We start from the raw sequence: 24,739 nt of genomic DNA on the forward strand, positions 1-24,739 counted from the left end.
GTGGTTGATGTAGTAGGGTCTGGATTTGTGGGGGAACTTGTAAACATGAGTGTGGAGTTTGAAGTGGCATCTTTTCTGTACGGGGAGCCAGTGGAGAGCTTTGAGGGGAGTAGAGATGCTGGTTCTTTTGGGGAGGTTGAGGATGAGGCTTTAGGAGCTGTTTGGTGGTTCCGACATAGAGTGATTTGCCATAGTCAAGTCGGCTGGAGATGAGGGTGTTGATGACCGTTTTCCTAGATGAGGGGGGGATCCACCTGCAATTCTTGCGGCGCATGTGGAGTGTGTGGAAGCAGACCGAGGCAACGGTGTTGATCTGATGTTACATGGTTAGTTGGCTATCCAGGATAATTCTGAAGTTGTGCGCTCGGTCGGTGGGGGTAGAATTATGCTATCATGAGCTGCTCTCTGTGCGAGATTAGCTCTTGGATGGACAGGCATTTGGTAAAACCCTAACCCTTAACCATAATTAGATCGAGAATCTAGTGCCTGAGGAGGGCCTTCCATGTGCAATGTTTCATTTTGGCCTCAAAACATTCAAAAGAGTCCTACTCCATCTGCTGTGGTGAAGAGTTTGGAGGTCAATCTGGGGTCCAACCTTCAACTCTCAGCAAATTTTATCGGTAGTTACAACTTGTACTACGTTGTATTTTTTGCATTATAAGCAGTGTTCTTCTGAAAGCTGCAGATTGTTTATCAGTAATATGATAGACTCCCATCTGAATTCTTGTAATTCAGTAGATATAAAGATGGTATCTGTTGTATCTGTACGTGTAACTGGCTATAAACTCTTTTTCTGGGTGATCCATTTAATTATTTTTTTTAACTAACAAACTTCATAAATGCGCCCTGCTGAGCGTATATGAATCCCAAAATAGTAATTTACAGACGCATTAACTAGCTTCCTTTTTCTTTGAGCATCCACTTAACCATTCGAGTGGCTTTGGTTTGCTGTGTGTTTTTTTGTAATTACAGATGCCCACTTTGATAAAGTCTCTTACACAGAGCCTACTACTTTGTTCAGTATGTGCCTCACCTAGATCAAAACCTTTTTAATCTGACCGTTCCCACATTGTTTTTTCAGGCAAATCGGAGATGCTACACTTGCCATACTCAGAGGAGAGACAGTCGCTCTTGATGTACTTGAGATCAAGGTAACCATATTATTCTTGTTTGCCCCGTAGGAAATGCATGAATGATTGAAATTGTTGAAGACCGAAATGGAGCATTTCAATAAGAAATGCTTTATGTAGCAGCAGTATTGTAGTATGGAGGATGCTCACAGATTTTTTGGGGTACATAGGGATAGTGATGTAATAAAGAGATGGTGAACATTCAACAATAACATAACAATATATATATTTATCACATAAAAATAAATATACAAAAGTGTAGAAAAATGTGTGGAGTTATTTAATTTCTTGTAGGAGAGGTGTTCTTTTTGAGCAGTTTTGAATGTATTGAGTTGAAGGATAAAATAGAGATCTGAAGGAAGAGTTCCTGTGTAGAAGACCTAATAAGTGAATGTATCAGAACCTTTATTCTGCACATGGAGGTTTAGTTGTGTAGTAGAGGGTTTTGGGTGGGTTGACTGCAAGTTACGAGTAGGAGCGTATCTACTCATGATTTCTGATTGGTAATTTGGAGAGCAGCCATAAATGGATTTGAAAACTGGCATGAGTAGCTTGTAAAAAGCTGTCTCTAGTGGACACCAGCCCGCTTGATGATGGTACTGAATTATTATTATTCAGTATTTGTAGAGCACATAGCTACCCTAGGGCATCCCAGCGGCAGCGATTAGACAGAGTGAGAGAATGGGATTACAGGATGGATTGTTGAAATAACCAGGTTTTAAGACGTTTAAGAAACGGGAAATGGGTGGGATTCAACGCAAAGGTATGGGGCAGGGTGTTCCAGAGTCTTGCCACGTTATAGGAAAAGGATCTTCTTCCTGCTTCTTACTCTCCTGATTTTGGGGAAGACTGCAAAGTTAAGATTAGCCGATCGCAAGCATTTCTTGGGGCGATAGACTGTGATAAGGGGGCAGTTGATGGCAGGGCCAGTTTCCCACATGGTCTTGAATTTTACTAGATTGGTAGCCAATGTAGGGTCTTCAGAGCTTTCTTAGCCGACTGAGTTTTTGGAAGCCTGAGCAGCATCCTGGTGGTGCAGTTCTGTACGAATTGGAGTTTCCTTATCGTTGCTTTGGGAGCTCCTAGGTATAGAGAGTTGCCGTGTTCCAGACACGATAGGACCAAGGCCTGTATCAGCATTCCTTTTGCAGCCATTGGAAGGAGGGGGGAGCACCTTCTTCCAAAGTAGTCTTAGACATTTATTTATTTATTTATTTATTTATTTAGGTTCTTGTAAAGCGCAGGAATTCGATCTCCGAAGAGATATCTCCGCGCTGTGTTGTACTGAGGATCAGTGGAAGCAAGAGGAATGAGTGACTTAGCTAGGGTTGCTGGGTGGGAAACAGATACGTTTTTAGATATTTTCTGAAGGTGGTAAGATTGGAGTTCTGTCTTATGAATGGGGGTAATGAGTTCCATAGAGTAGGACCTCTGAAAGCTAGGGCTCGGCCTCCCTGTCTTTCTCTTCTGATCCTAGGGATCTGCAGCAGGGCTTGATTTTTAGATCTTAAGGATCTACCTGGCTGATACAGTTGGAAGATTTCATTTAGGTACCTAGGGCCAGTACCGTACAAGCATTTGTGGATGGTACAACAAATCTTGAATAGCACTCTCTGGCGAATTGGAAGCCAGTGTAGCTTGCTCAGTAAAGGATGTGAGGGAGATCTCGCAGGGGCATTGAGGATCAATCTAGCAGCAGTGTTCTGAACAACCTGCAATCTCTTCAACTGTTCTGTGTTAGCGGAGATGAGCAATCCGTTACAGTAGTCTACCCTACTCATGACTAGGGTTTGTACGAGTGTTCTCCGGTGATGGTCAGCTAAGTATGGGAACACCCTTCTGAGTAGGCCAATGACTCTCATGCAGGTTCCTGATATTTAATCTTTGTTTCTTTTGAAGGGGGGGGGGTGCACAGGCACTTGGGCCCTATCTGTTTGAGGGCCATGCTGGGGTTGTTACCTAGGAGCATAAGTTCTGTTTATCCTGCAACTATGTACAGGGACTGAAAGGCCTTAATGGTGCTACTAGTAGAATCTTACAGAGGAGTCTGACATTGTGAAATGTAATGATTGGCCAGTTATTCTATATGTTCGGTAGTTAAAAAAACAAGCTACGTAGTGTTGATTATGAAAGTGTCTATCAAGGGTTTAAATCATACCACAACATTCTGTCTAGAAGTGGTGGTGTTAGGCTGTCTGGAAGAGACAGAGGGGAAGGATTGGATAGGATAGAGTTAATTATTGGTCCAGAAGGGAAATGCACTACTTCAGTTTTTTGAGCAATTAATATGAGTGGTTGTACTGCTATCCAGTAAAGAATGCCGCAATTCTGTCTGAGATCCTTGTTGATGAGATCAGTAGTGAAGATGGGAAATGAAAGAAATGTGTCTCTCATGTGCAGAGTTATTATATTAGAAACTGAAAGAGGTGGTAATTTTACCGAGGGATGAATTGTAGAGGGAGAAAAGGAAAGGAAGAGGCCGAGAACTGAGTCTTGTTGACACTTAAGGGAGAAGGTCTGGAGGTGGTTAAACAAGGAGACCAAAAAGGAACAATCTGAAAGATATATGAAACCCAGCTCAGAACGAGCTGTTGATAGTAGGGTTCGGGTGGTCGATAGCGTAAAACACTTGCAAGAGATCATGAACTAATGTAAGGTGTAATTGTGGTGACCAGAGGTTATGAATTTGAGAGAGCGCTGTTGATCTTTAAAGAGCAAAGCTTGAAAGTCTGATGGAAAGGGTTCAAGTAGATTCTGAATAGTGAGAAAGAAGGTAAGGCGATTAAAGACTTATTGTTCCAGAATCTTTTTTTTAAAGAATGGCAGCAGAGAGATATGCTGGTCAGTGACAAAAACAGACGTATCAGTATGGTATTTTTTTGTAGAGACAATACTACTGCTGCCTTGAAGCAAAGAAAGCCTCTGCAATATTGAAGAAATGATTGAAAAGCTATATCAATTTGCAGAGGAGAGTGCCAAATGCAGGACAATCTGAGGATTGAAATGGTTGAATGATGGGCATATGGGGTTCAGAGATTTTTTAATAGAAATGTATTGAATGAATGAATGAATGAAATGAAATTTATACCGCGCTACTAAGCCCGAAGGCATCAAGGCGCCTAACCAAAGAAAATCATAAAAGGCAGATCCAGAGCTAAGGATAGGCTTTGGCAAATAGCCACGTCTTAAGAGCCTTCCTAAAGGCTTACTTTGAGGGAAGGGATTTAATCTCAGTCGGCAGAGTGTTCCACAACCTTGGAGCCAAAGTTGAAAAGGCTCTGCCACCCCACTTAGCTCTACGAACACGGGGGATTGATTGCAAGGATTTATTAGCAGAGTGCAAAGATCTGGAAGGGGTATAAGGAATCAACAGATCTCTCAGGCCTCTAGATCTGTTTGTGGCCAAAGCCCCATAGATCAGACAAAGGGACTTAAAAGAGATCCTGGCCTCAATCGAAAGTCAATGCAATGCTTTTCTGGCAGCCGTGGCAGAGGCCCGCCTAGGAAGATCCAGTACAAACTTCGCGGCGGCATTCTGCACCATTTGAAGTCGCATTATCAGACTCTTGTTAATGCCTAGATATAAGGCATTACAGTAGTCAAGTCTTGAGCCTATTAATGCTATTACAATTTGCTTTCTGGCTTGAGGGGACAGGTAATGTTTTATCTTCCTCAAGATATTTATTATGCCCCAGCATGTGGAGATACTTGCTGACCCAACCCCAGAGTAGGGTCAATCATGACTCCTAAGTTCCTGGCCAGGGCAGTGGGTGTCGGGCACACGCCCAGGGATGAAGGCCACCATTCCGCCGACCAAATGTCCTCCTTACCTCCGAACACCAGAATTTCTGTCTTCTCGCCATTGAGCTTCAATGAATTGCAGATCATCCATTGAGCCACTGCCTCCATGCAGTGTCTAAAATTGGAGGCAGCCAAGATGACAGGTTGGGCGAGAGACATCAATATCTGCGTGTCGTCGGCATAGGAGACTACCTCCATCCCGTAAGATCTAATAAGCCTGGCAAGTGGGGTCACATAGATGTTAAAAAGGGTCGGACTTAATGCCGACCCCTGAGGGACCCCACAATGCACAGGAAGGGATGGAGATAGGAACTCTCCCAGCTTGACTCTCTGTTCCCTCTGGTCGAGGAAAGAGGCCAGCAAACTAAGTGCGGGCCCCTCAACCCCTATCTCCCTCAGTCGAGATGTTAACACTGAGGGAGACAGGGTATCAAACGCAGCCGTGAGATCTAGCAGGATGAGGAGGGTAGTCTGGCCCTCATCCACTCTAGTGCGGATGTTGTCGAGCACAATGGTAAGGGCCGACTCCGTACTATGCTCTCTCCGAAATCCATGCTGCGAGTGATCTAAAAGGCCAGAAGTTTCCAGAAAGGCTGCAAGATGCTGGTTGAGATGGGTTTCCAGCATCTTTGCCGGGGCTGGGAGCAGCGAAATGGGGCGGAAGTTTTTAAGACCCCCCGGGTCCAATGTGGGCTTTTTTAACAGTGGTTTAACCACCGCTCTTTTCCATTGTAGGGGAAAGGTCCCATCCCTCATTGCCCTGTTCATGATCTCTAATAACAGAGGCAGGAGAGTCTCCTTGCATTGTTTAAGAAGTTTCAAGGGGCAAGGGTCTAGGGGAGACCCCGACCTAGTCTTGAGCAGGAGGACTTCAAGTTCCTGGAGGGAGAGGGGTGGAAAGCTGGACAAACACCCTGACGACACCTCCTCGGATGATGTTAGCGAGGGGACAGGAAAGCACGGAGAGGTAGATAGTGCCGACCTCTGAGATTCTAGAGCCGAATATATATCCACAATTTTAGATTGAAAGAATTGTGCAACATCATTGCAGATCTGCTGTGAGCTAACAACAGGATCCGGCACCTTCAGTGATGTGAGCGTGTCTACGATCTTAAACGGCTCTTTCGGCGAGGAGAGTGAGGTGGTAAGAGAGGTAAAATACTCTTGTTTAGTCCTTATCACCTCCATCTTGTACTTCCTTAGGAGGGTTTTGTGACTATCCCTATCTCGCAAATCCCAACTTGTCCCCCTGTCTTCGTACTCCCTGCCTAAGGAGTCTTAGTGATTCTGAGAACCACGGTGCCGATGGGCTTTTCCTCGCGGAGTAACACAGTGAGGCTGGGGCCAGGTCATCAATAGCTGTTTTGATGGCACTATCCATCCTCTCTACTGCATTACCTATGTCCTCCTCTGAGGAAATCACCCGACTGGGCAATCTGGGGGCGAGCATGTCATTGGTAATGCATTTGAGGTTACGCCTCAATTCCATTTTACTTGGCTCATTCCCCTTGCTATTAACAGTAGCGATCGTTAATTCTATAGGGATAGCATAGTGGTCCGACCAAGAGAGAGGGATGGGAGTCTTGATGGTCAGCCGGGGGTCGTTAGAAAAGACCCCATCCAGCGTATGACCCGCCTGATGGGTGGGATCATTAACTAGCTGTTTCATCCCACATCCGGAGAAAATATCCAGTAGGGATAGAGTTTCATTTGACTCCAAATTTTCCAAATGGAAATTCAAGTCCCCCAAAACAGTAAAGTTCTCACAGCCAAAATGTTGCTCTAAGATATTGAGCATATGATGGCCAAAATCAACAAGAGATGTGTGAGAAGGTGGGACTATGAGCTTCGCTGAAGTCATAAACACTGGAATAATTCCTCGCTACCTGCGTGAACCCGGAAGCACTTCAAATATGTACAATCCATTTTAAAATCCAATTGGGTGTTCATGTCCATCTGATTTCATTATGAAATGCACTGTGTGATAGCCTATCAGAGGCTTAATTTCTTTTTTTCTGGGAGATTACAATGAACCTGAATACAAAATTTGCATTGCAAATGTTTGTGTAGAAAATTTAACAAATAAGGGAAACTGCAAATGCAGCCTCCTAGGATTTCATTGTAAAGAGCCAAAAAACGTTTTAGATCTTTCCTATCAATTAACATCAGAAAATCAGGATTCCTGAACGAAAATTCCCTCAAAATGCCTTCTCTTTTTCAGAAGTGCCCTTCTTGTGACTGGAAAAAGATGGTTTCAGATCCCCACAAGGTCTGTGTGGTGTCTCCTGAAGAATCATGTGGTGAAAGACAGCAACGTCTGTAGTATGATGACAAAACATACGCTCCAAGACAGAGACGGCATGAGGCCGAGGGGTCGTTATCAATGTGAAATTTGTCAAGGAATGCGAACCATCTTCCAAAAACACCGTCAGAAGCCTTACACCAATATGCTGTGAGAAAATGCGTAGCCAACCAAATATTTAGTGTAGCGGTAGCGTTAACAGAACTGGAAGCAACTGGATATAAATGTGACATATCCATAAGGACATCCTCATAGCTTACTTTAACTACTCTAAAACCAGAAACACAGTTGAAAACCATGAACTTGCTTTTTCTGGAAAATCTTTGTTCTGCCAGCACACAGAGGAGGAAATACAAAAGATCATTGCATAACCTTCCTCATCACAGAATCTGTGAGAGATAATAAAGTTCAGCGAAAGAAACCCAGACACTAGTAAAGAAATCTGCTAAACATTAACTTGGATGATATGACTTCCCTCTGTGACAACATCCTGCCCCCTCCTGTGGACATGTCCGATGTCCATGACCCTACAGACCACTATAATCTCTCCATGACGAAAAATGTTAAACTCAATTGCGCCTCTGCAGTTAGTTTTGGAGAAATTATAGATCACACCACCTTTCACCCTCCCGCTCTGGTTCTACCCCATCCCCCCCCCCCCCAAAAAAAAAGCAATGCTTCCTGGAGCCTGTTCAAAACTTTGGATGTTTGGATGAAGGCACTATTCTCAAAACTCTGGCTGTGCTGAAACCATCCAAACACTTCAGTGATCCATGCCATCAAACTTCTTCAATGAGATCAAATCATCCACTTTTTACGAAGAGAATTAATGCCTCTCTATGTCAATTCTCTGTTCCGGATTGCCTAAAGTCTGGGCAGATCACAACTCTTCTAAAAAAAAAAAAAAAAAAACTGCAGATCACACGAACCTTTACAATTTTCGTCCAAGTTACAAAATTCCTACTCTGGCAAAACTCCTCAAGAACGGTGTCCACACCCAGCTATGCAGCCACATAGAACAATTCCGACTGCTAGACCAAATCCAATCTGGCTTCCATCAGGGTCATAGCACTGAACCTGCTCTCACTCACTTTGTAGATGATGAGATAAGTATACTAGATCAAAATTAATTAAGCCTTTTGATCCTCCTCGACCTATCGTCTTCTTTTGATACGGTTAACCGTGCCAGCTTAATCTACCTACTTAAACACAGGATGGGTCTATCGGGGTCTGTGCTAAACTGGTTCTCCTAATTTCAACATATTAGGACCCAAACATTCAAGGTGAATCAGTCTGTCTAATCCCCCACCACTCACTCTGGGGGTGCCACAGGGGTCCACGCTGTCACCCACTCTCCAACTTTTCCATGGATCCTCTGAAACTATCCAACATCCACTATCACTTGTATGCCGATGACATCCAACTGTATCTGAAAGCCTCCTCCCCAGAGAACACTCATGTGATCTCTCACCCTTGACCCACACAGTCCCCACAAATCTTCCCATCCCTACTATTCCTCTCAATCCCCACAGGTCCTCCAAAGAGAACGATAGAGGTATTGTTGCCGATAATCTAAAAAAAAAGTCACACTCACCACTGACCCCTCTTCCTCTCTTATCACTCCTCGGCTTAAATGCACTCTTCTGAACTGTATATCGGCCCCCAGACATGCCTCAGACATTGCAGACCTCATTATCGCACATGACCTCGACTTGATCATGCTCACCGAAACCTGGTTAACAGACTCCTCCTCACCACTCATTGACATTCTAGTTCCCCCTAATTACCACATCATTAGGCTAGACAGGGTGGGCAAAACAGGGGGTGGACTTGCATGTATTCCCGTAGCAATCTCACAATCAGTAGAGCCTGTTCCCCTCTATTCTAGTCCTGGGAACACCTTTGTCTTGATATCATCAGCGAAGCTAACCCTGTTTGCTCCCTACACATTATCTACCACCCTCCAGGAGACAGCCTGACCTTCACTGAACACCTCATGGATCTGATCACAACGAACACTGGTCGTCAACATACACAGATTTTCCTTGGGGATTTCAACCTTCATTGGAAGGACCACAACGACTCTGTGGTCAAGTGTCTCAAAAACTTCCTCATCGATCTACACCTCACACAAATTTGCAACAGCCCAACTCACGACAAAGGCTTTATCCTGGATCTTATCATCTCCAAAGCTGACTCTATCCAACTCGACTCAATCAAACCCTGTGACTGGTCTGACCACTTCATCATCACTTTCTTCATTATCGAAAAAAAAAAAGCTCATTCCGGCTCAATCCACCAGACCTAAGGTCTGGAAGAGAGACCTGAAGAAACTCAACCCCAACTCACTACCCTCCCTCAACAGCAATCTTCTCTTACCCCCCATTGGCGTTGTTGACGTACAGGCTCTTACCGACCACTACCTCAACTCGATGTCCTCAATTATCAATGCAGCTGCCCCCCTTCAATTAAAGAATGTTTCCTCAGAAATCTCTATACCATGGTATGACTGGATTCTTAATGATGATAGACTAGCGATGAGACTGGCAGAACGTAACTGAAGATCTGTCCCGTCAGCTTTACACCTCAAAACGCTTAAGAAAAAAGAGAAACGCTTACTTCAGAAAAATCAAACGCTCAAAAACTGCTTTCTTTAGCCTCCAGCTTGATCAAGCAATAAACCAACCAAAAAAACTGTTTGAGTTAATAAAAACTCAATCCAGAGATGTCCCTCAAACTCTCTCAAACACCTCTTATGCACTGCCGTCCTGTGAAGAATTCTCTTCCTTCTTTAACTTAAAGACAGACAACATCAGGAATGACATCCTCACTGATCTAAATCTCTGTTCTAACCCTGAAAGTAAAACGCCCATTGAGTTAAAAAACCATGCTTCGTGGTCATCCTTTGAAATGTACTCGAAAGAAAAAATTGCCAAGGTTCTTAGCACACTGAAGCCTTCCAATCACCTCACTGACCCTCTACCCGCAAACGCCGTAAAGGACTTTTTTCCATTACTTCTCCCCCTATGGACCAAAATCATTAATAGCTCACTCCAACAAGGATGCATCCCGTATTCCCTCAAAGTGGGACAGGTTTTGCCCATTTTAAAGAAACCCACAGCTGACCCCTCCAAACTTAACAGCTATCGCCCTATCACCAATATCCCTACCCTTGCCAAACTACTAAAAAAATGCGTGCACCTTCAACTGACTAAACACATCGAGCACTTTCACCTCCTCAACCCATATCAATCAGGTTTCCGAGCAGGCCACAGTACTGAATCTGCTATGACCCACATCATTGATGATGCACTTCAAATACTTGATCAGAATGGTTCTTGCCTCCTCATACTACTTGATCTCTCCTCAGCCATCGATACGGTTAAGCATGAGAATTTACTTGATCTGCTGAATCTCAGAATGGGTATCTCAGGGACAGTTGTCAATTGGTTCACCTCCTTTCTGCACAACAGGCCCCAAAAATTCAAGATCAATAATACTATGTCCACTCCAGTCCCTGTAACACTTGGTGTCCCTCAAGGATCCTCCCTCTCCCCTACTCTGTTTAATCTAGTCACGGAACCACTTACTGTACTACTCCAAGCATCGAATGTTCAATTCCACATGTACGCTGATGACACCCAACTCTACCTCAAAATACACACCCTCGATGACATCAAAATACTCAACACAACGCTTAGGAACACACAGACCTGGCTAGCAGAGAATCACCTCAAACCTAACGCGCTAAAAACAGAATTCCTCCTAATAGCTCCTCCCTCCAAAATCCCCATCACTCAGACCTGGCTTAACCATCTCACTGCCCTCAACATTCAAACTACTATTGTGGACTCTGCGAAATCTTTAGGCATAACCCTCGATGGCAATCTCAACATGCATCATCACATCAGCAATGCAACGAAGGGAGCTAATTTCCACATCAATACATTGCGTAAATTGAAACCTTTCCCCCCCCCCAAGGATTTCAAAACTGCAGTCCAAGCCTTGGTCATCCCACGAATGGAATATGGAAGTGCTGTCCTCTGTGGTCTCCCCCTATCAACAATCGCACCATTAAAAGCCTCTATTAATGCTGCAGCCAGACTTGTAACAGGCTCGAAAAAAAGGTCACACATCACTCCCGATCTAAAAGCTCTAAACTGGCTGCCCTACGAAGTCAGAATACATCTGAAAATCGCCTGTATGACCCACAAAGCTTTACTTTTGTTAACAATGGAAGAGTGATCAATACAAAACACCTCAAGTGATAATTCAATGAGAAAACCAATGAGAAAACAAGAAAACCAAAAATAGCTAAACCTGGTAAAGGAACACAAAAGTTAATTATAAAAAGAACCCTCACTCACCAACCTGGTGGTGACATGCTTCATCATTGGGTTCCCACCGGAAGGACCGAATGTCCTCCCAGTGTGCTACTATGCCTGTTTACAGCGGAGCTGGTTCTTTTGTGTGTTGATGCAGTGGAAAACCAAAAGTGATAAATGAGTGCAAAACTTAAAAAATGCATAGTTGTGACTGTCAACTACTTTATTAATAATCTAACCAGCATTAGTTAAAAACAGGTGAATTTGGGACTAACAAGTAGGTTTTTTAAAACGAAAACCCTTAGTCCTCTGAAAAATTGGTCAACATTGTTTCAGCTTAAGAGCCAGAATCGCTCAGCATTCGTCAGGACCGTAAATGTAATCCTCCGGCGGTATGCACGCGCTAAGGCGCACCCAACCGTGAGGATATAAATGTGAAAAAAAAATGTTCAAAAATTGTAGTGAATTACTCACGGATTTACCCGTGGGGGCACGCTCTGTAATTTACTGGGGCCTTCTATCTGTAGGGAGGAAGCAGAGCAGTAATTCAAGAGACATATTAATCACATGATTACATTTATACCTTGTAACAGAAATCACAGGGCAGTGTTTCCAAACCCTTTCCTTCACCAGCTGACACCCATTATGGTGGCACACTATTCATGCAAGCATATATCGTGCTTAAGTTGCCAAGAAATGGACTTTTCTTCACTTCTTGGTATTGCCATATTGCAACAAATCGACTGTTATTGAGGAGTTAAAGAGTGAATTTACGACGACTGTAATTGTCGCAGCAATTCGTCTGAGGCTGCAAAGTATTCAAACTATTCAGTAGAAAAGAACCACGCCTCAGGTCATACAAAGAAAATTATTAGTAATAGCAGTGCACGCTGTTTAAAATCATAGACTAACCGTACAGAACCTGTGAGAGCTCCGTTATTAGTTAAAATCATGGAAGGAAAAACAACCTCTCCTGGGCCTTTCAAAATGCGCTTTTTGTCCGCATGTCATGGGCATACACGGCAGGGGTTTCCTTCACGCCGTGCAATCTGTAATTGGATTAGTGAAAAAGCTGTTAATATCTCCCCGCAACGTCCGCGTTGCTTAGACTTTCTCACTCCCAATCGCATTGCCTCTCAAAACTCCTGCCTTGCTACCCCACTTACTTTTTTGCCGGCGGCTCCCCAGAGGCAACCTATCGTTTGCACTTCCGTGGCCCGAATGAACATCGGACCAGGGCGCCGCGGTGTGAGATAACGTCAAACGTGGGTCACGTGACTCACGTATCATGACGTTTGTTTCTATTCCTTTCCGCTTAAAGGGCCAAAATTTGTTTCAAGTTTAAAACTTTATTGTTACACTCAGAGTCTTCGAGCTTGACACTCCGCGAACCCAAATGTTGAGGGCCAAAAGTTTGCATGTTTATAAGAGCGGTTTCAAGACGAGAACTTTATTATACCGCTCAGAAACTACGCCTTTGACATTCTATGAACTCCCAGGGCATATTCACTTGTTGATCCGGTGTAAATGTCCCCCATTTATTCACATGTTATTAAAGGGAAATACAAAACTTTTTTATGTTATTTTTAAGTACATGTTGGTAGAAGCTAATGCTTATTGGTACTTATAGGGTGCTCTGTCTTGGCTGGCATGGATGTATTTGTGCACAGAGAGGGGTACCCATGTGGAAATTGAAGAAATTGATGTACATAAACAGTATTCATTTCCCTTCTTCTCCCACTCCTCTCCCTGTGAGCACCATGAATACCGTAAATTATTGACCGTATCACTCTGCCAGTAAGAGCCCATACCCATATGCATATGTACAGCCATTCTAGGCACCACGGCCTTTTACCCATTGGAATCCCCGGCTTCCCTCCTGCGCGTATCTTAAACACCCTCTCTCATGCATAGACCATGAAACCCTCTCCCTCTGCGCGACCCTGCTGTGAAAGGCAACCCTTCTGCTTGACCCGCACAAACCCCCCCATTCCCTCTTGAAGAGGCATCCTTCGCCTTAGCTGACATAGCCCTCCCCAGCTGCACCTGACTGCCCCCGCTCTCTCATGCACGGGTCATAAGACCTCTCTCTCTCTCTATGTGACTCTGTCCCTGTGTCCACCCTGGCTCCCCCTCCCTTCTCCTCACATGGGCAAGTCATAAACCTTCTTCTTCTGCAAGACCCTGTCCTTGGGAGCCACGGCCGCGCCTGACCAACACCTCCTTTCCTTCCATGAATGCCCCTCTGTTGACAAGCCTTCCCTCCGCGCTCGATTGTCCACGCGGCATGAATACCACTCCTTTGATGACCCCTTCCCCCGAGTCCGGCTGACCACACATGTCCGAGGCCATCGCCTGAGCCGGGAGATACCATTTACTGCCCTTATTGTATGAAGTCACTCCTCTTCAAAGGACCCACTATTGATCCTGGCCACCCCACCCCCTGGGCTATGATCAAGCGCACACATCCTAAACAGTTGACGGAACACTCAGCTGCGTGATTGCCCTCCCCTCTTATCAGCAGGTCAAGGGTCCCTATTGTGAACACATGTGGGGTAGGATTGACAATAGGATTATGGGGATGTATTTCCCTTGTCTCACAATATCATGATTGTAATGCCAAGTGTTTTGTAAAGTATAAAAGACGGAGTCTCAGCTCACTTGTTAGAGCACCTCCTGAAAGACACCGTGTTTCGTGTCCGAAATGACAGGCTCTCCTCATGAGAAATAAACTCTGTTCTTGATTCCTGCTTCCAGCGCCCGTCTCTTTATTTGGTAACTATTCAACATGGGAACTAAGAGGCGGTTTGCGCCAGCGGCCTGGGCATCGGTAGTAATCTGGGCTCCTGTTTTACAATTGGCGTCCCAACGCGGGGTCCATCAGTGACATAAGGTCCGGTAAGAGAGATCCAGACGAAGAAGGGAACATCTAAAATGATCGGAGTATACCTGCCTTGAGAGGGCCCTCGCCCGGCTGCCGATCGAAAGAACTTCACCAATTCTGAACGGACCTCTCTTGAGTGACCTATTGTCCTGACTGGAATCCCACAGGAATGCTACATGGAGTAAGAGAACGATCGGGCGCTGGAGGAGGAAGATGAAGAACTGTCCGTATGGTCCGGTCCGGGTAAGATTAAGTAGGGTGTTTTTACGCCTGATTGGTAGGGTGGTTCTATCCACCTGATTGATTGATTGTTTGTATTGGAATCGGTATTTGTATACTGATATTGTTGGTATTGGTTCATTTAGCTTTGAATGCTACTTGACATATTGGTTCTCTTCTTGAGAACGAGACATTCTCTGTTTGCAAACAGCGGCGAATAGGAACGTCGTCCCTCTTTGCAGATAGAGAAGGGTAGGTAATGCAGACTTTTGTCCCCGTTGTAATCCGTCATGCCTACTTTTCTCCCCACTGATTGTTTGAAATCGATTAATAATCGATTGTTGCTCTTTGAGATCTTCCCTGTCCACAAACAGAGACGAATAGGAATATTCTGTTTCCTTTATGGATAGCGAAGGGCAGGTAATGCAGACATTTGTCCCCGTTGTAATCCGTCATGCCTGTTTTTCTCCCCACTGATTGATTGGTTGCCTGGACATTGTTGCTCCAGGAATTGTTTCGTTTGAGGTATTTTCTGCCTGCAAATAACGTGGAGTAGAAATATTCTATCTAGTCTTTGCAAGTAGTAAAGGGTAGGTTATGCCCCTTTGTGAATTTGTCAGTCCTACCCACTCCCCACTGATTGGTTATTTGGGGGGTAGCTCGCATGGTCCGCCCAGGAGACTACCCTTATGGAGGACATATGCTCCCCACTCATGGGCCATTTAGTGGAAGTAGATCATCTGGTCCGTCCAGGAGGCTATCCTAGTAAGTGGAAGTACATCCTTTGGTCTGTCCAGGATGATACCCTAATGAAGGAATATATGTTCCCCTTTTGATCGATAATCTAGTTCCAACCCGGACCATTTACTGGAGGGAACTCGTCTGGTCCGGCCAGAAGTTCCCCCTAGTGAAAAGGACACATAAAAAAAATATATGAAGTGATCACCGTTCCCTACTAACAGAAAACTTTAGCTCGAAACACGCTAAGGAAGAGAAAGAAAAATAAAAAGAAATCAGGCTAAGTCAGTAACCCCCTGATGAGCTTTTGACTTCACTAAAAATAAGAAACATTAGAAATAGTTCGTAATAAGAAATATAAAATGGCGAAAAGTTTGACAGCAAAAATAGCCACGAGGTAGCTAGGCTCCACTGCCTATTCCTACTCCCAACATGTCTGCCTCATTGCCCACCACGCCCAAATAACGGTCACACGAAATAGAAACAATTCAATAGGTACCTACCCCCATTCCGGAAGCTCCCGAAGTGCAACAGGTCCGCGGTTATGCCCATCCGGAGGGCGAGGCCTCGAGGCATGCGGGGCTCGCCTGGCCGCGGTCAGTAGGAGATGCTGTTGGGCAGGCGGCCCAAAGAATAATAAGGACCTCTCCACCTTTCCCTCTTCTGCCGCCCTGCAGGCCGCGGGGAGAGAGGGGGCTGTCTTGCCTCGGCCACCGACCACCCCTCTCTCTCACCCGATCCGGCTTTCGTCGAAGGCCGAAGCCAAAGCGAGGATGACGGCATTTCTTTGAGCTATAATGGCTGCAACTACACCCAACGCCTGACAGTTGCAGATAGTCCCGCCACATGCCAACGCCTGGATAGTTGCAGGTAGTCCCGCCACATGTCAAGGGGGGGATGTCTTGCCTCAGCCACCGACCCCCCCCCCCCCCCCCCCCCATCTTCAATGGCTGGCACGGCCAATACCGAAGCGCTGGAGCCGAAGAACGGCGCGGGGTCGCTGGAAGGGGGAGGCGGCGCGAACGAGCCTCCCCCACCTCCCTCCAGGTGGAGGCTTCCAGCGGCACCCCGGAGGGAGTGCCCCCTCTGTATACTTACCTAACATCAGAGGCAATGATGCCCACAAATGGTTCACTCAAGAACTTAGAGCACTTAAATTAGGGGTACGACAGAAAGAAAGACAGTGGAGAGCCACCTACTCTTCACAGGATAGGGAAACCTTCTGCGTCACTAGGAAAAGTTATCAAAAAATTTTAAAACAACACAAACTTAATTACTTCTCCACAAAAATTTTATCGTCATCCAACAAGTCCAAAGATATTTTTAATATAGTTAATGAACTCTGTGACAACGACAGGACAGCCCCTTCAATAGCTCCTACGCAGAAGCTATGTGATTCCCTGAATAATTTTTTCAGAGAAAAAATTGTCACTATCAAATCGAGCATTGCTAATTCCCCAACGTCACTTCCTCTGGATGACGTTTTTTACAATCCCTCTGTATTAGATACCATCCCGGCCATTGATGGTAAAACCTTTTCCTCACTTTTGACGAGGGTAAAGTCCGGATCCCCTAACGACATCTGCCCCCCCCACATCTTCTCGGAAATCGGTCGGACTATCCCTCAGGGTATTCTACCCCTACTAAATAAATCACTGACGCAGGGTACCCACTGGCTTTAAACACGCTTTGCTAATCCCTCTAATTAAGAAACCAGGTCTGGACCCTCAGGACTCATCAAACTATCGTCCTATATCCCTGTTGCCGTTCCTATCCAAGATATTGGAGGCTCACGTCTCCAATTGCCTTTCCAACTTTGTGGAAACCACTGGATTTCTGGAGCCAAATCAAGCTGGGTTCCGTCCAGGCCATTCGACCGAGACGGTAACCCTGGCAGTCCAGAATACACTTCGGTGCAACGCGGACAGGGATGTCCACCAGGCACTGGTGCTTCTTGACCTGTCTGCTGCATTCGACACGGTCGACCACACTATTTTGGTTGGCCGTGTCGAGCAGGCAGGCCTCAGAGGTACTGCCCTGAGCTGGGTGGAATCATTCTTGTCCGACCGGACTCAAGCAGTGAGACTGGGCACCTTCACAGCCCCTAGAATTAAGAACGATTGCGGTGTCCCTCAAGGCTCATCCCTGTCTCCCCTTTTATTTAATTTGTACCTGCGTCCCCTTTTGTACTCCTTGAGGAAATTCAAAGTGTGGATCTTTAATTACGCAGATGATCTGCAATTGGTTTTCCCCCTGGGGTCGCCGGATGCTGTCACTGAGTTTAGGGAGCTCATGGCTCATATCCAGAGATGGATGGGCCTTAACCACCTAAAACTTAACCCAGGCAAGACTGAATTGATCTTGCCTGGGAAGAGCGAACTCAGCTGGGGACCTCAATTCTGGCCTCCGGAGATGGGAAATCCCCCCTCCAAATCCCGCACGGTTAAGAGCCTTGGAGTCACCTTCAGTGAAGACCTCTCCTTGAAAAGCCAGGTAGGGTCAGTTGTCTCCGCATGCTTCTTTCAGCTGCGCAAGATTAGAAAGATTGCCCATTTCCTAACCCATTCTGCCCTGATACAGGTGACCATCGCCCTTGTGCTGTCTCGGCTGGACTACTCAAATAGTTTATATTTGGGCCTTCCAGCCGGGCAGCTCAAGAGGCTGCAGTTGGTTCAAAATCAGGCGGCCAGGCTGATCTGCGGGCTTCCTAAATGGCAGTCCATCAGGCCAGGCCTGGCAGACCTGCATTGGCTGCCGGTAGCCCAGAGGGTGGCTTTTAAAACCGGCTGCATTATCTTTAGGGCATTACAATGCAAAGGCCCCAAATTCATCATCAACCTGCTTGCCAGATACACCCCCTCCCGCAACCTCCGTTCTGGTCACAAAAACTTGCTCACAGTGCCGGTTGTTAGGAAACAACGTCAGGGCGGCAGCTCCTTTCATTTTCTTGCTGCATCCCTCTGGAACTCCTTGCCAGCTTCTTTAAGGTCGCACGAGGATATTCTAGCCTTCAGACTAGCCTTTAAGACCTGGCTTTTTAGAGAAGCCTATCCTTAGATGTTCTAGGTGGTCCTCCTGTTGTTGTGTTATGCTCTGAAAACTTCCTACAGCACCATGAAGCCTACGGGCGTACGTGCGCTTTATAAGCTAAATTTAACATAACATAACCCCAACGCTCTTTGCTTAAAGAGGGTCAACATCGAAAAGCGGTCTTTTGCCCAGGAAGGGCGCACGCCCCATGCCTTCTCTCCTCAACTTTGAAGATTCTATGAGAGCCGGGGGGCACCCCGATCCCTCCGCATGGGCGCCCCCGCCCCCCTCACTGGGAACCGCGACATCGGTGCACTCCTGCCGGCGCCAGCCTCGGTTTGGAAATGGCTAAAATACAGCCACGGCACAGACTTGATCAGTTCCGGTGGAACCCCAGAATGACCCGGTAGGAAAATTTTTGCCGCCCTCCCCACTCTTTGACTAATGGTCCATATTGTTAGACTGTTAACCACATAGCACAAAACTTTTTGAACTACCAACGGAAGATTCTGGTCCAACCACGAGTCATTGGAGACATTCTGACTATGCTGGAACCAGCTTGACCTCGCCCAAAATGGCGCCGACACAAAATGAGACTTTTTGAATAAACTTTGTTGCACCCTGACCGCGCAGCTTTTTGTCCCGAGATATGTATGCAGTTTTTTTTGGATAATGAAAGTAGATATGAAGGATATTGAGTATGTGCTCGGACAAAGAACTGACTTAGGGTGGGTACTGATTATGATTTGGAAAATGAATTGGTGTAATTTAGATAAAGAATGAGTATTGGATAATGAATTTATGAATTAATTAAAAATGAATTACTGACATGCATCATGCTTGCTCTGTAGGGAAGTTTAATACGATTTTATTGCATTGCTGCACTTTATGCAATGAACTGCCACCAACTTCGTTCTTCTTATGTACAGTTTCAATCTGCTCCGTGGCCGGTCCACTGGGTTGTAGGCCTGTATTTATACATCAACACTTTTTATTAAAAGTATTTTGAAAAGGAAAGCATAGTTGTAGCGGTTGCGTTAATGAGTTTTGGATGTTTTGCTACTGTGAGCGAAGAATAAGTATGATGAAAGCTGAAGGTTAAAAGGGACCAGATGTTTGGCAGCTACATTTTGTGTCATAGTCAGCCGGAAAGGTCTTAGACGCCCTTAAAACGACACCACAGAAATGCCACCTGACCGTCACCCTTGCACCCAACAAAAAGGGTTGCGACCAAGTAACTCATGTAGATACGCAGCTCGTCAATGATTATCTATCTGACATTACTGGTCCCTCTGGGCTTAAACGCCGAGATGGTAAAGAAATGCAGTACGTGGAGATAGGTCGAGTAAGTGGTAGGTAAAAACATTTTTGGACTACTGCATGCTGATGTGCTTTGAATGCTGCCCCCCCCCCCCCCACCCCCTTCTTTCTCCTCCCTTCTGCAGGTCACATCAGAACGTCGGCTGAAGTGTGGGAAAGCGATGGTCAAACCACCGACGAAAAGGGAAAGAGGGAATATGTGTGTAGTCGTTATGACGATAAGTTTTCAAAAAGACGTAGACTTAAACATGACTGTTCCTCCTTAGAACATAGCGACTGGGAGGATGGACTGACATAGAAATTGGACGGGTACTGTATGACGAAAATTGACTAGAAATAACACGTTAGATAATGTAACTAGACATTTGACTAGGTAGGGAAAGGACAAAGAAAAATGTGTGGGTAAGGGTTACCACGGCACCACCCGTCTGGGAAGTTAGAAATGTTGCTGATGTTCAAAATGCACTGCCCGCCCCCTTTCTCACACTCTTATAGATATAGCCAAGCTGTCCGACTGTTCTCCCGATCCATACTTGCCGCTGCCTCAGCCTGGAGAACCTCCCACCAAAGGAAGAAACTGAAAAATGGTTTAAGATCCAACCACGGGTAAATAGCACGACCAGGTTAATTTCTGATCGACCAACCGAGGTGTAAGTATTGGCAATTGAGAGCACTCACAGAGATAATGGGCGAGAAAGAAAAGGAGGGAAGGGTAATAAGAGCTAAGCACGTAGATAAATAGGATAGTAAAGATACGTAGGATATAAAACAGATCTCGTTGGCTAACAATTGTTTCCTGTCTTGTCGTGAATGTCTTATGTATATGTAATGCATGTGCTGTCTTCCCTGTCTGAGTTTGTGTGTATGTAATGTACGGATTTATGTCTTCCCTCTGTCTGTATTTGCGTGTTACCTGACCTTTGCTGTTCTGTGTTGTGAACGCACTAAATGACCTATTTTCGTACACGTCTCTCTCTCTCTCTCTCACACCCCCTTATCTCTCTCTCTCTCTCCCTCTCTCTACATGTCATACGTGTACCGAATGGCTCGTTTAGATTGCGGACGACTCTCACTCTCTATGAGAGTCTCCCTATTTTCTCTCCCTCTTTGCGGTAAAATTGTGCCCCACCGGCACCAGTCTGATTGGATACTTATTGAACGCGAAGGTGTTCAGCGAAATTGACCGAAACTAAAATGATTGTATCTCGCCATATTACTACCTCTCCTTTCTGCAAAATGAATGAACTTGAATTGGCTGAGAAGGAAAGGACAGGTAAGACGACTAAGGTCCCCCAAATCTGGCCATTTATAGGGGAACTGTATGTCAATGGCACTTTATTTCTGTTCATCAGAGACGAACGCCAGCGCCTAGATTGACCCCCAACGTCCAGATTGCCCCACCCCCTTTGCACCCAAGCGCGAATACCCGAAGAATCCCCGCCCCACTTGATTGACCCCAGCTGCTGTCCCGGATATAAACATGATGACCATGAGTAACTGTCGTCCCTCGAGAAAAACCTGTTTTACCCCGACTCTCGATGATAGCGCCCCCGCCCTGTTTGAAAAGGTTAGCCAGCCTTGAAGGGAAATGTTAGACTGTTAAGGCGCAGGTTAGAAAGACGAGTCTCCCTGGAGGCTCCGAAATGTTGAGTTTGATGAAATACACAGTTGATAAGAGTCTGACTTTCCTCCATATGTGACCTGTGTAGACAATGAATAAAACTTGGCATGAACTCAGTAGGAATGCCGACATATGCACTGCTTGGTAAATGAACCTCTGACTGTGACCAATGAGCGTATCTCCCAAGTGCGTTGGATTGAGGGAGGAATTCACATGCATAAATGTCTTCCCCTGACCAGTTCTCTAAAGCTTGTTTTGTACCCATTCAAAGATTCACGATCACCGAAGGAGAAGGGTCAGATGTGACGTACAGCCTGGCTGCAGATCTTGGGACACGTGTGACCTCGACCAAAGGTGGAGCTGCAGAGCAACTAGATACGGGACGAGACCGCAATTCCAACGTGGAAAATGAAAAATGACGGGCCGCCTTGAAGCCCTCCGTCTGCTAACCCACGTGTGCCTGGAGTCTCCGTTCCCCTTCTTTGGGCCCGATTGATGGGCCTGCCTGCTTGTTATCCTTTGCTCCCTTGGTCCCTTTTGTGTGTCCCAGGAACTCTGACCCAACTCCGCCCTCCCTCCTATCGACTATTTGAACCACGCTCACCCTCTTTTCCACGTGACTTTTTGCCAAAGGGAAGAACTGCATTCAAGTGGGAATAGGGTGTTGCCACGGAAATATAGGTGCCGAGCATAAGGCGCCGCCAAACGGATTGTTTAGGGAACAGGACTGTGGTCTAACAGCAGAGGACTGACCGCACCCTGCAACGCGTAAGGATAGAACCGAGCTGGACCTATAGCTCCACCGCCGGTGCTCAACAGCGCCAACGAAAGTACACGGACTAGAGCCTACCAGTGATGGCTCACTGATAAAAAGACACTGTGACGAAGAAATCTTGTGTATTGAACTGAATTCCGCTCTCAACTACCTGGTCAAAACTGTTCATTGGTCACATTTTTAAGCCAGAAACATTTATGCTGTGTAGCGCGCTTAATTGTCAGGAACTCAACGAAATGCAATCTCCTATGTGCTGCATTCTGCCCATCACCTCAACTGTCTATGATTGTATGCCAAATGTTAGTATCGACAAAATGCTAATTCTTCAACGATGCCTGTCTATCTGTAACCCCATCAATTACAAAAATGAACGCTGTAATGTAAAAAGGGGCGACTGTGGAAATTGAAGAAATTGATGTACATAAACAGCATTCATTTCCCTTCTTCTCCCACTCCTCTCCCTGTGAGCACCATGAATACCGTAAATTATTGACCGTATCACTCTGCCAGTAAGAGCCCATACCCATATGCATATGTACAGCCATTCTAGGCACCACGGCCTTTTACCCATTGGAATCCCCGGCTTCCCTCCTGCGCGTATCTTAAACACCCTCTCTCATGCATAGACCATGAAACCCTCTCCCTCTGCGCGACCCTGCTGTGAAAGGCAACCCTTCTGCTTGACCCGCACAAACCCCCCCATTCCCTCTTGAAGAGGCATCCTTCGCCTTAGCTGACATAGCCCTCCCCAGCTGCACCTGACTGCCCCCGCTCTCTCATGTACGGGTCATAAGACCTCTCTCTCTCTCTATGTGACTCTGTCCCTGTGTCCACCCTGGCTCCCCCTCCCTTCTCCTCACATGGGCAAGTCATAAACCTTCTTCTTCTGCAAGACCCTGTCCTTGGGAGCCACGGCCGCGCCTGACCAACACCTCCTTTCCTTCCATGAATGCCCCTCTGTTGACAAGCCTTCCCTCCGCGCTCGATTGTCCACGCGGCATGAATACCACTCCTTTGATGACCCCTTCCCCCGAGTCCGGCTGACCACACATGTCCGAGGCCATCGCCTAAGCCGGGAGATACCATTTACTGCCCTTATTGTATGAAGTCACTCCTCTTCAAAGGACCCACTATTGATCCTGGCCACCCCACCCCCTGGGCTATGATCAAGCGCACACATCCTAAACAGTTGACGGAACACTCAGCTGCGTGATTGCCCTCCCCTCTTATCAGCAGGTCAAGGGTCCCTATTGTGAACACATGTGGGGTAGGATTGACACGAGGATTATGGGGATGTATTTCCCTTGTCTCACAATATCATGATTGTAATGCCAAGTGTTTTGTAAAGTATAAAAGACGGAGTCTCAGCTCACTTGTTAGAGCACCTCCTGAAAGACACCGTGTTTCGTGTCCGAAATGACAGGCTCTCCTCATGAGAAATAAACTCTGTTCTTGATTCCTGCTCCCAGCGCCCGTCTCTTTATTTGGTAACTATTCAACATGGGAACTAAGAGGCGGTTTGCGCCAGCGGCCTGGGCATCGGTAGTAATCTGGGCTCCTGTTTTACACCCAATGTTCCCTTGTTTATAGTATGTGGAGAAACGATCTTTTCAGAGAGAAGGATGGTGTGTTTTGTTCATCTGCATTCCTTGCAGGTCATGCTGTTAACGCTGCAACACTGATCCCCATCGAATGTCATTGTTCAATCCTGAACGGTGACTAGACAAACAATGGATCCATCTCTGTTCTTTCTCGAACAGACTCCTTTCATTACCACCGGTGATATTCTCAATAATCGTCCATCGCATGTTGTTTGGTGTATGATTTCTCTCAATGAAATGATTTGTCAGCTTGGTAGCATTCCTCTTACATCGGACGTTACTCCGATGTTTACAAATCCTCAATTTAACATGTCTGGTTGTCATTCCCACATACTTGAGGTCACAAGGGCATGTTATTAAATAAACCACATTACATGTGTTACCGTTTGTGTGGCTGCGTTGTACCCACTGTTTCCCAGGTTCGATATTTAGAAACTTTGTATGTACAGTTAAGTGGCAGACACTGCAATTCCCGCAGTTATCTCGTGCAGAAACTGTCAATTTCTGGTGGATCAAGAGCGACAAGAAGCGCAGACAATCTGCTTTTGAAACTCAGGGGATTCCACAAGAAAAAAACGTATAAACGCTCCTTCTCAGGAATGGCGCCCAGGATATGGAATGCCCTCCCTCCAGAAATCAGACTTATCTCATCCACGGCATCCTTCAAAAAAGAAGTAAAAGCTCTCCTCTTAGCCAAATTTTCCTGAACTTTGACTATTGTAATATGGTAACTCAATACTTTTCCTCCAAACAATATTTATATTGTTTTTTGTATGTATATTGACCACCTTGCATCGTTGCCACCCATATTGTTGTTCTTTATTTTGTAACCATTTACACCTTTTCTTTTCTCAATGTTTTTGCTTAATTATTATTCATTTGCATGAATATTCACACTCTGTAAAGCACTCTGATATCTGTAAGGATCTTGTTCGCGCTCTATAAAACTTTCAAAATAAAGAAAAATAAATAATAAATAAACATCCGGTCTCT

The 24,739-nt window shown here is 45.7% G+C and overlaps 1 protein-coding gene across 1 annotated transcript in view; it reads left to right on the forward strand.

Moving 5' to 3' along the window:
* Nucleotides 1-24,739, forward strand: part of AGK (acylglycerol kinase) — a 226,117-nt gene that overhangs the window by 92,128 nt on the left and 109,250 nt on the right. The window contains exon 8 of the mRNA XM_086952969.1: nucleotides 1,082-1,151. Coding sequence (XP_086809095.1) covers nucleotides 1,082-1,151 — 70 coding nt within the window. The remainder of the gene's footprint in view (nucleotides 1-1,081; nucleotides 1,152-24,739) is intronic.

This window comes from Lissotriton vulgaris, chromosome 1_2, assembly GCF_964263255.1.
Source record: "Lissotriton vulgaris chromosome 1_2, aLisVul1.2, whole genome shotgun sequence".
Taxonomy (NCBI): Eukaryota; Metazoa; Chordata; class Amphibia; order Caudata; family Salamandridae; genus Lissotriton; species Lissotriton vulgaris.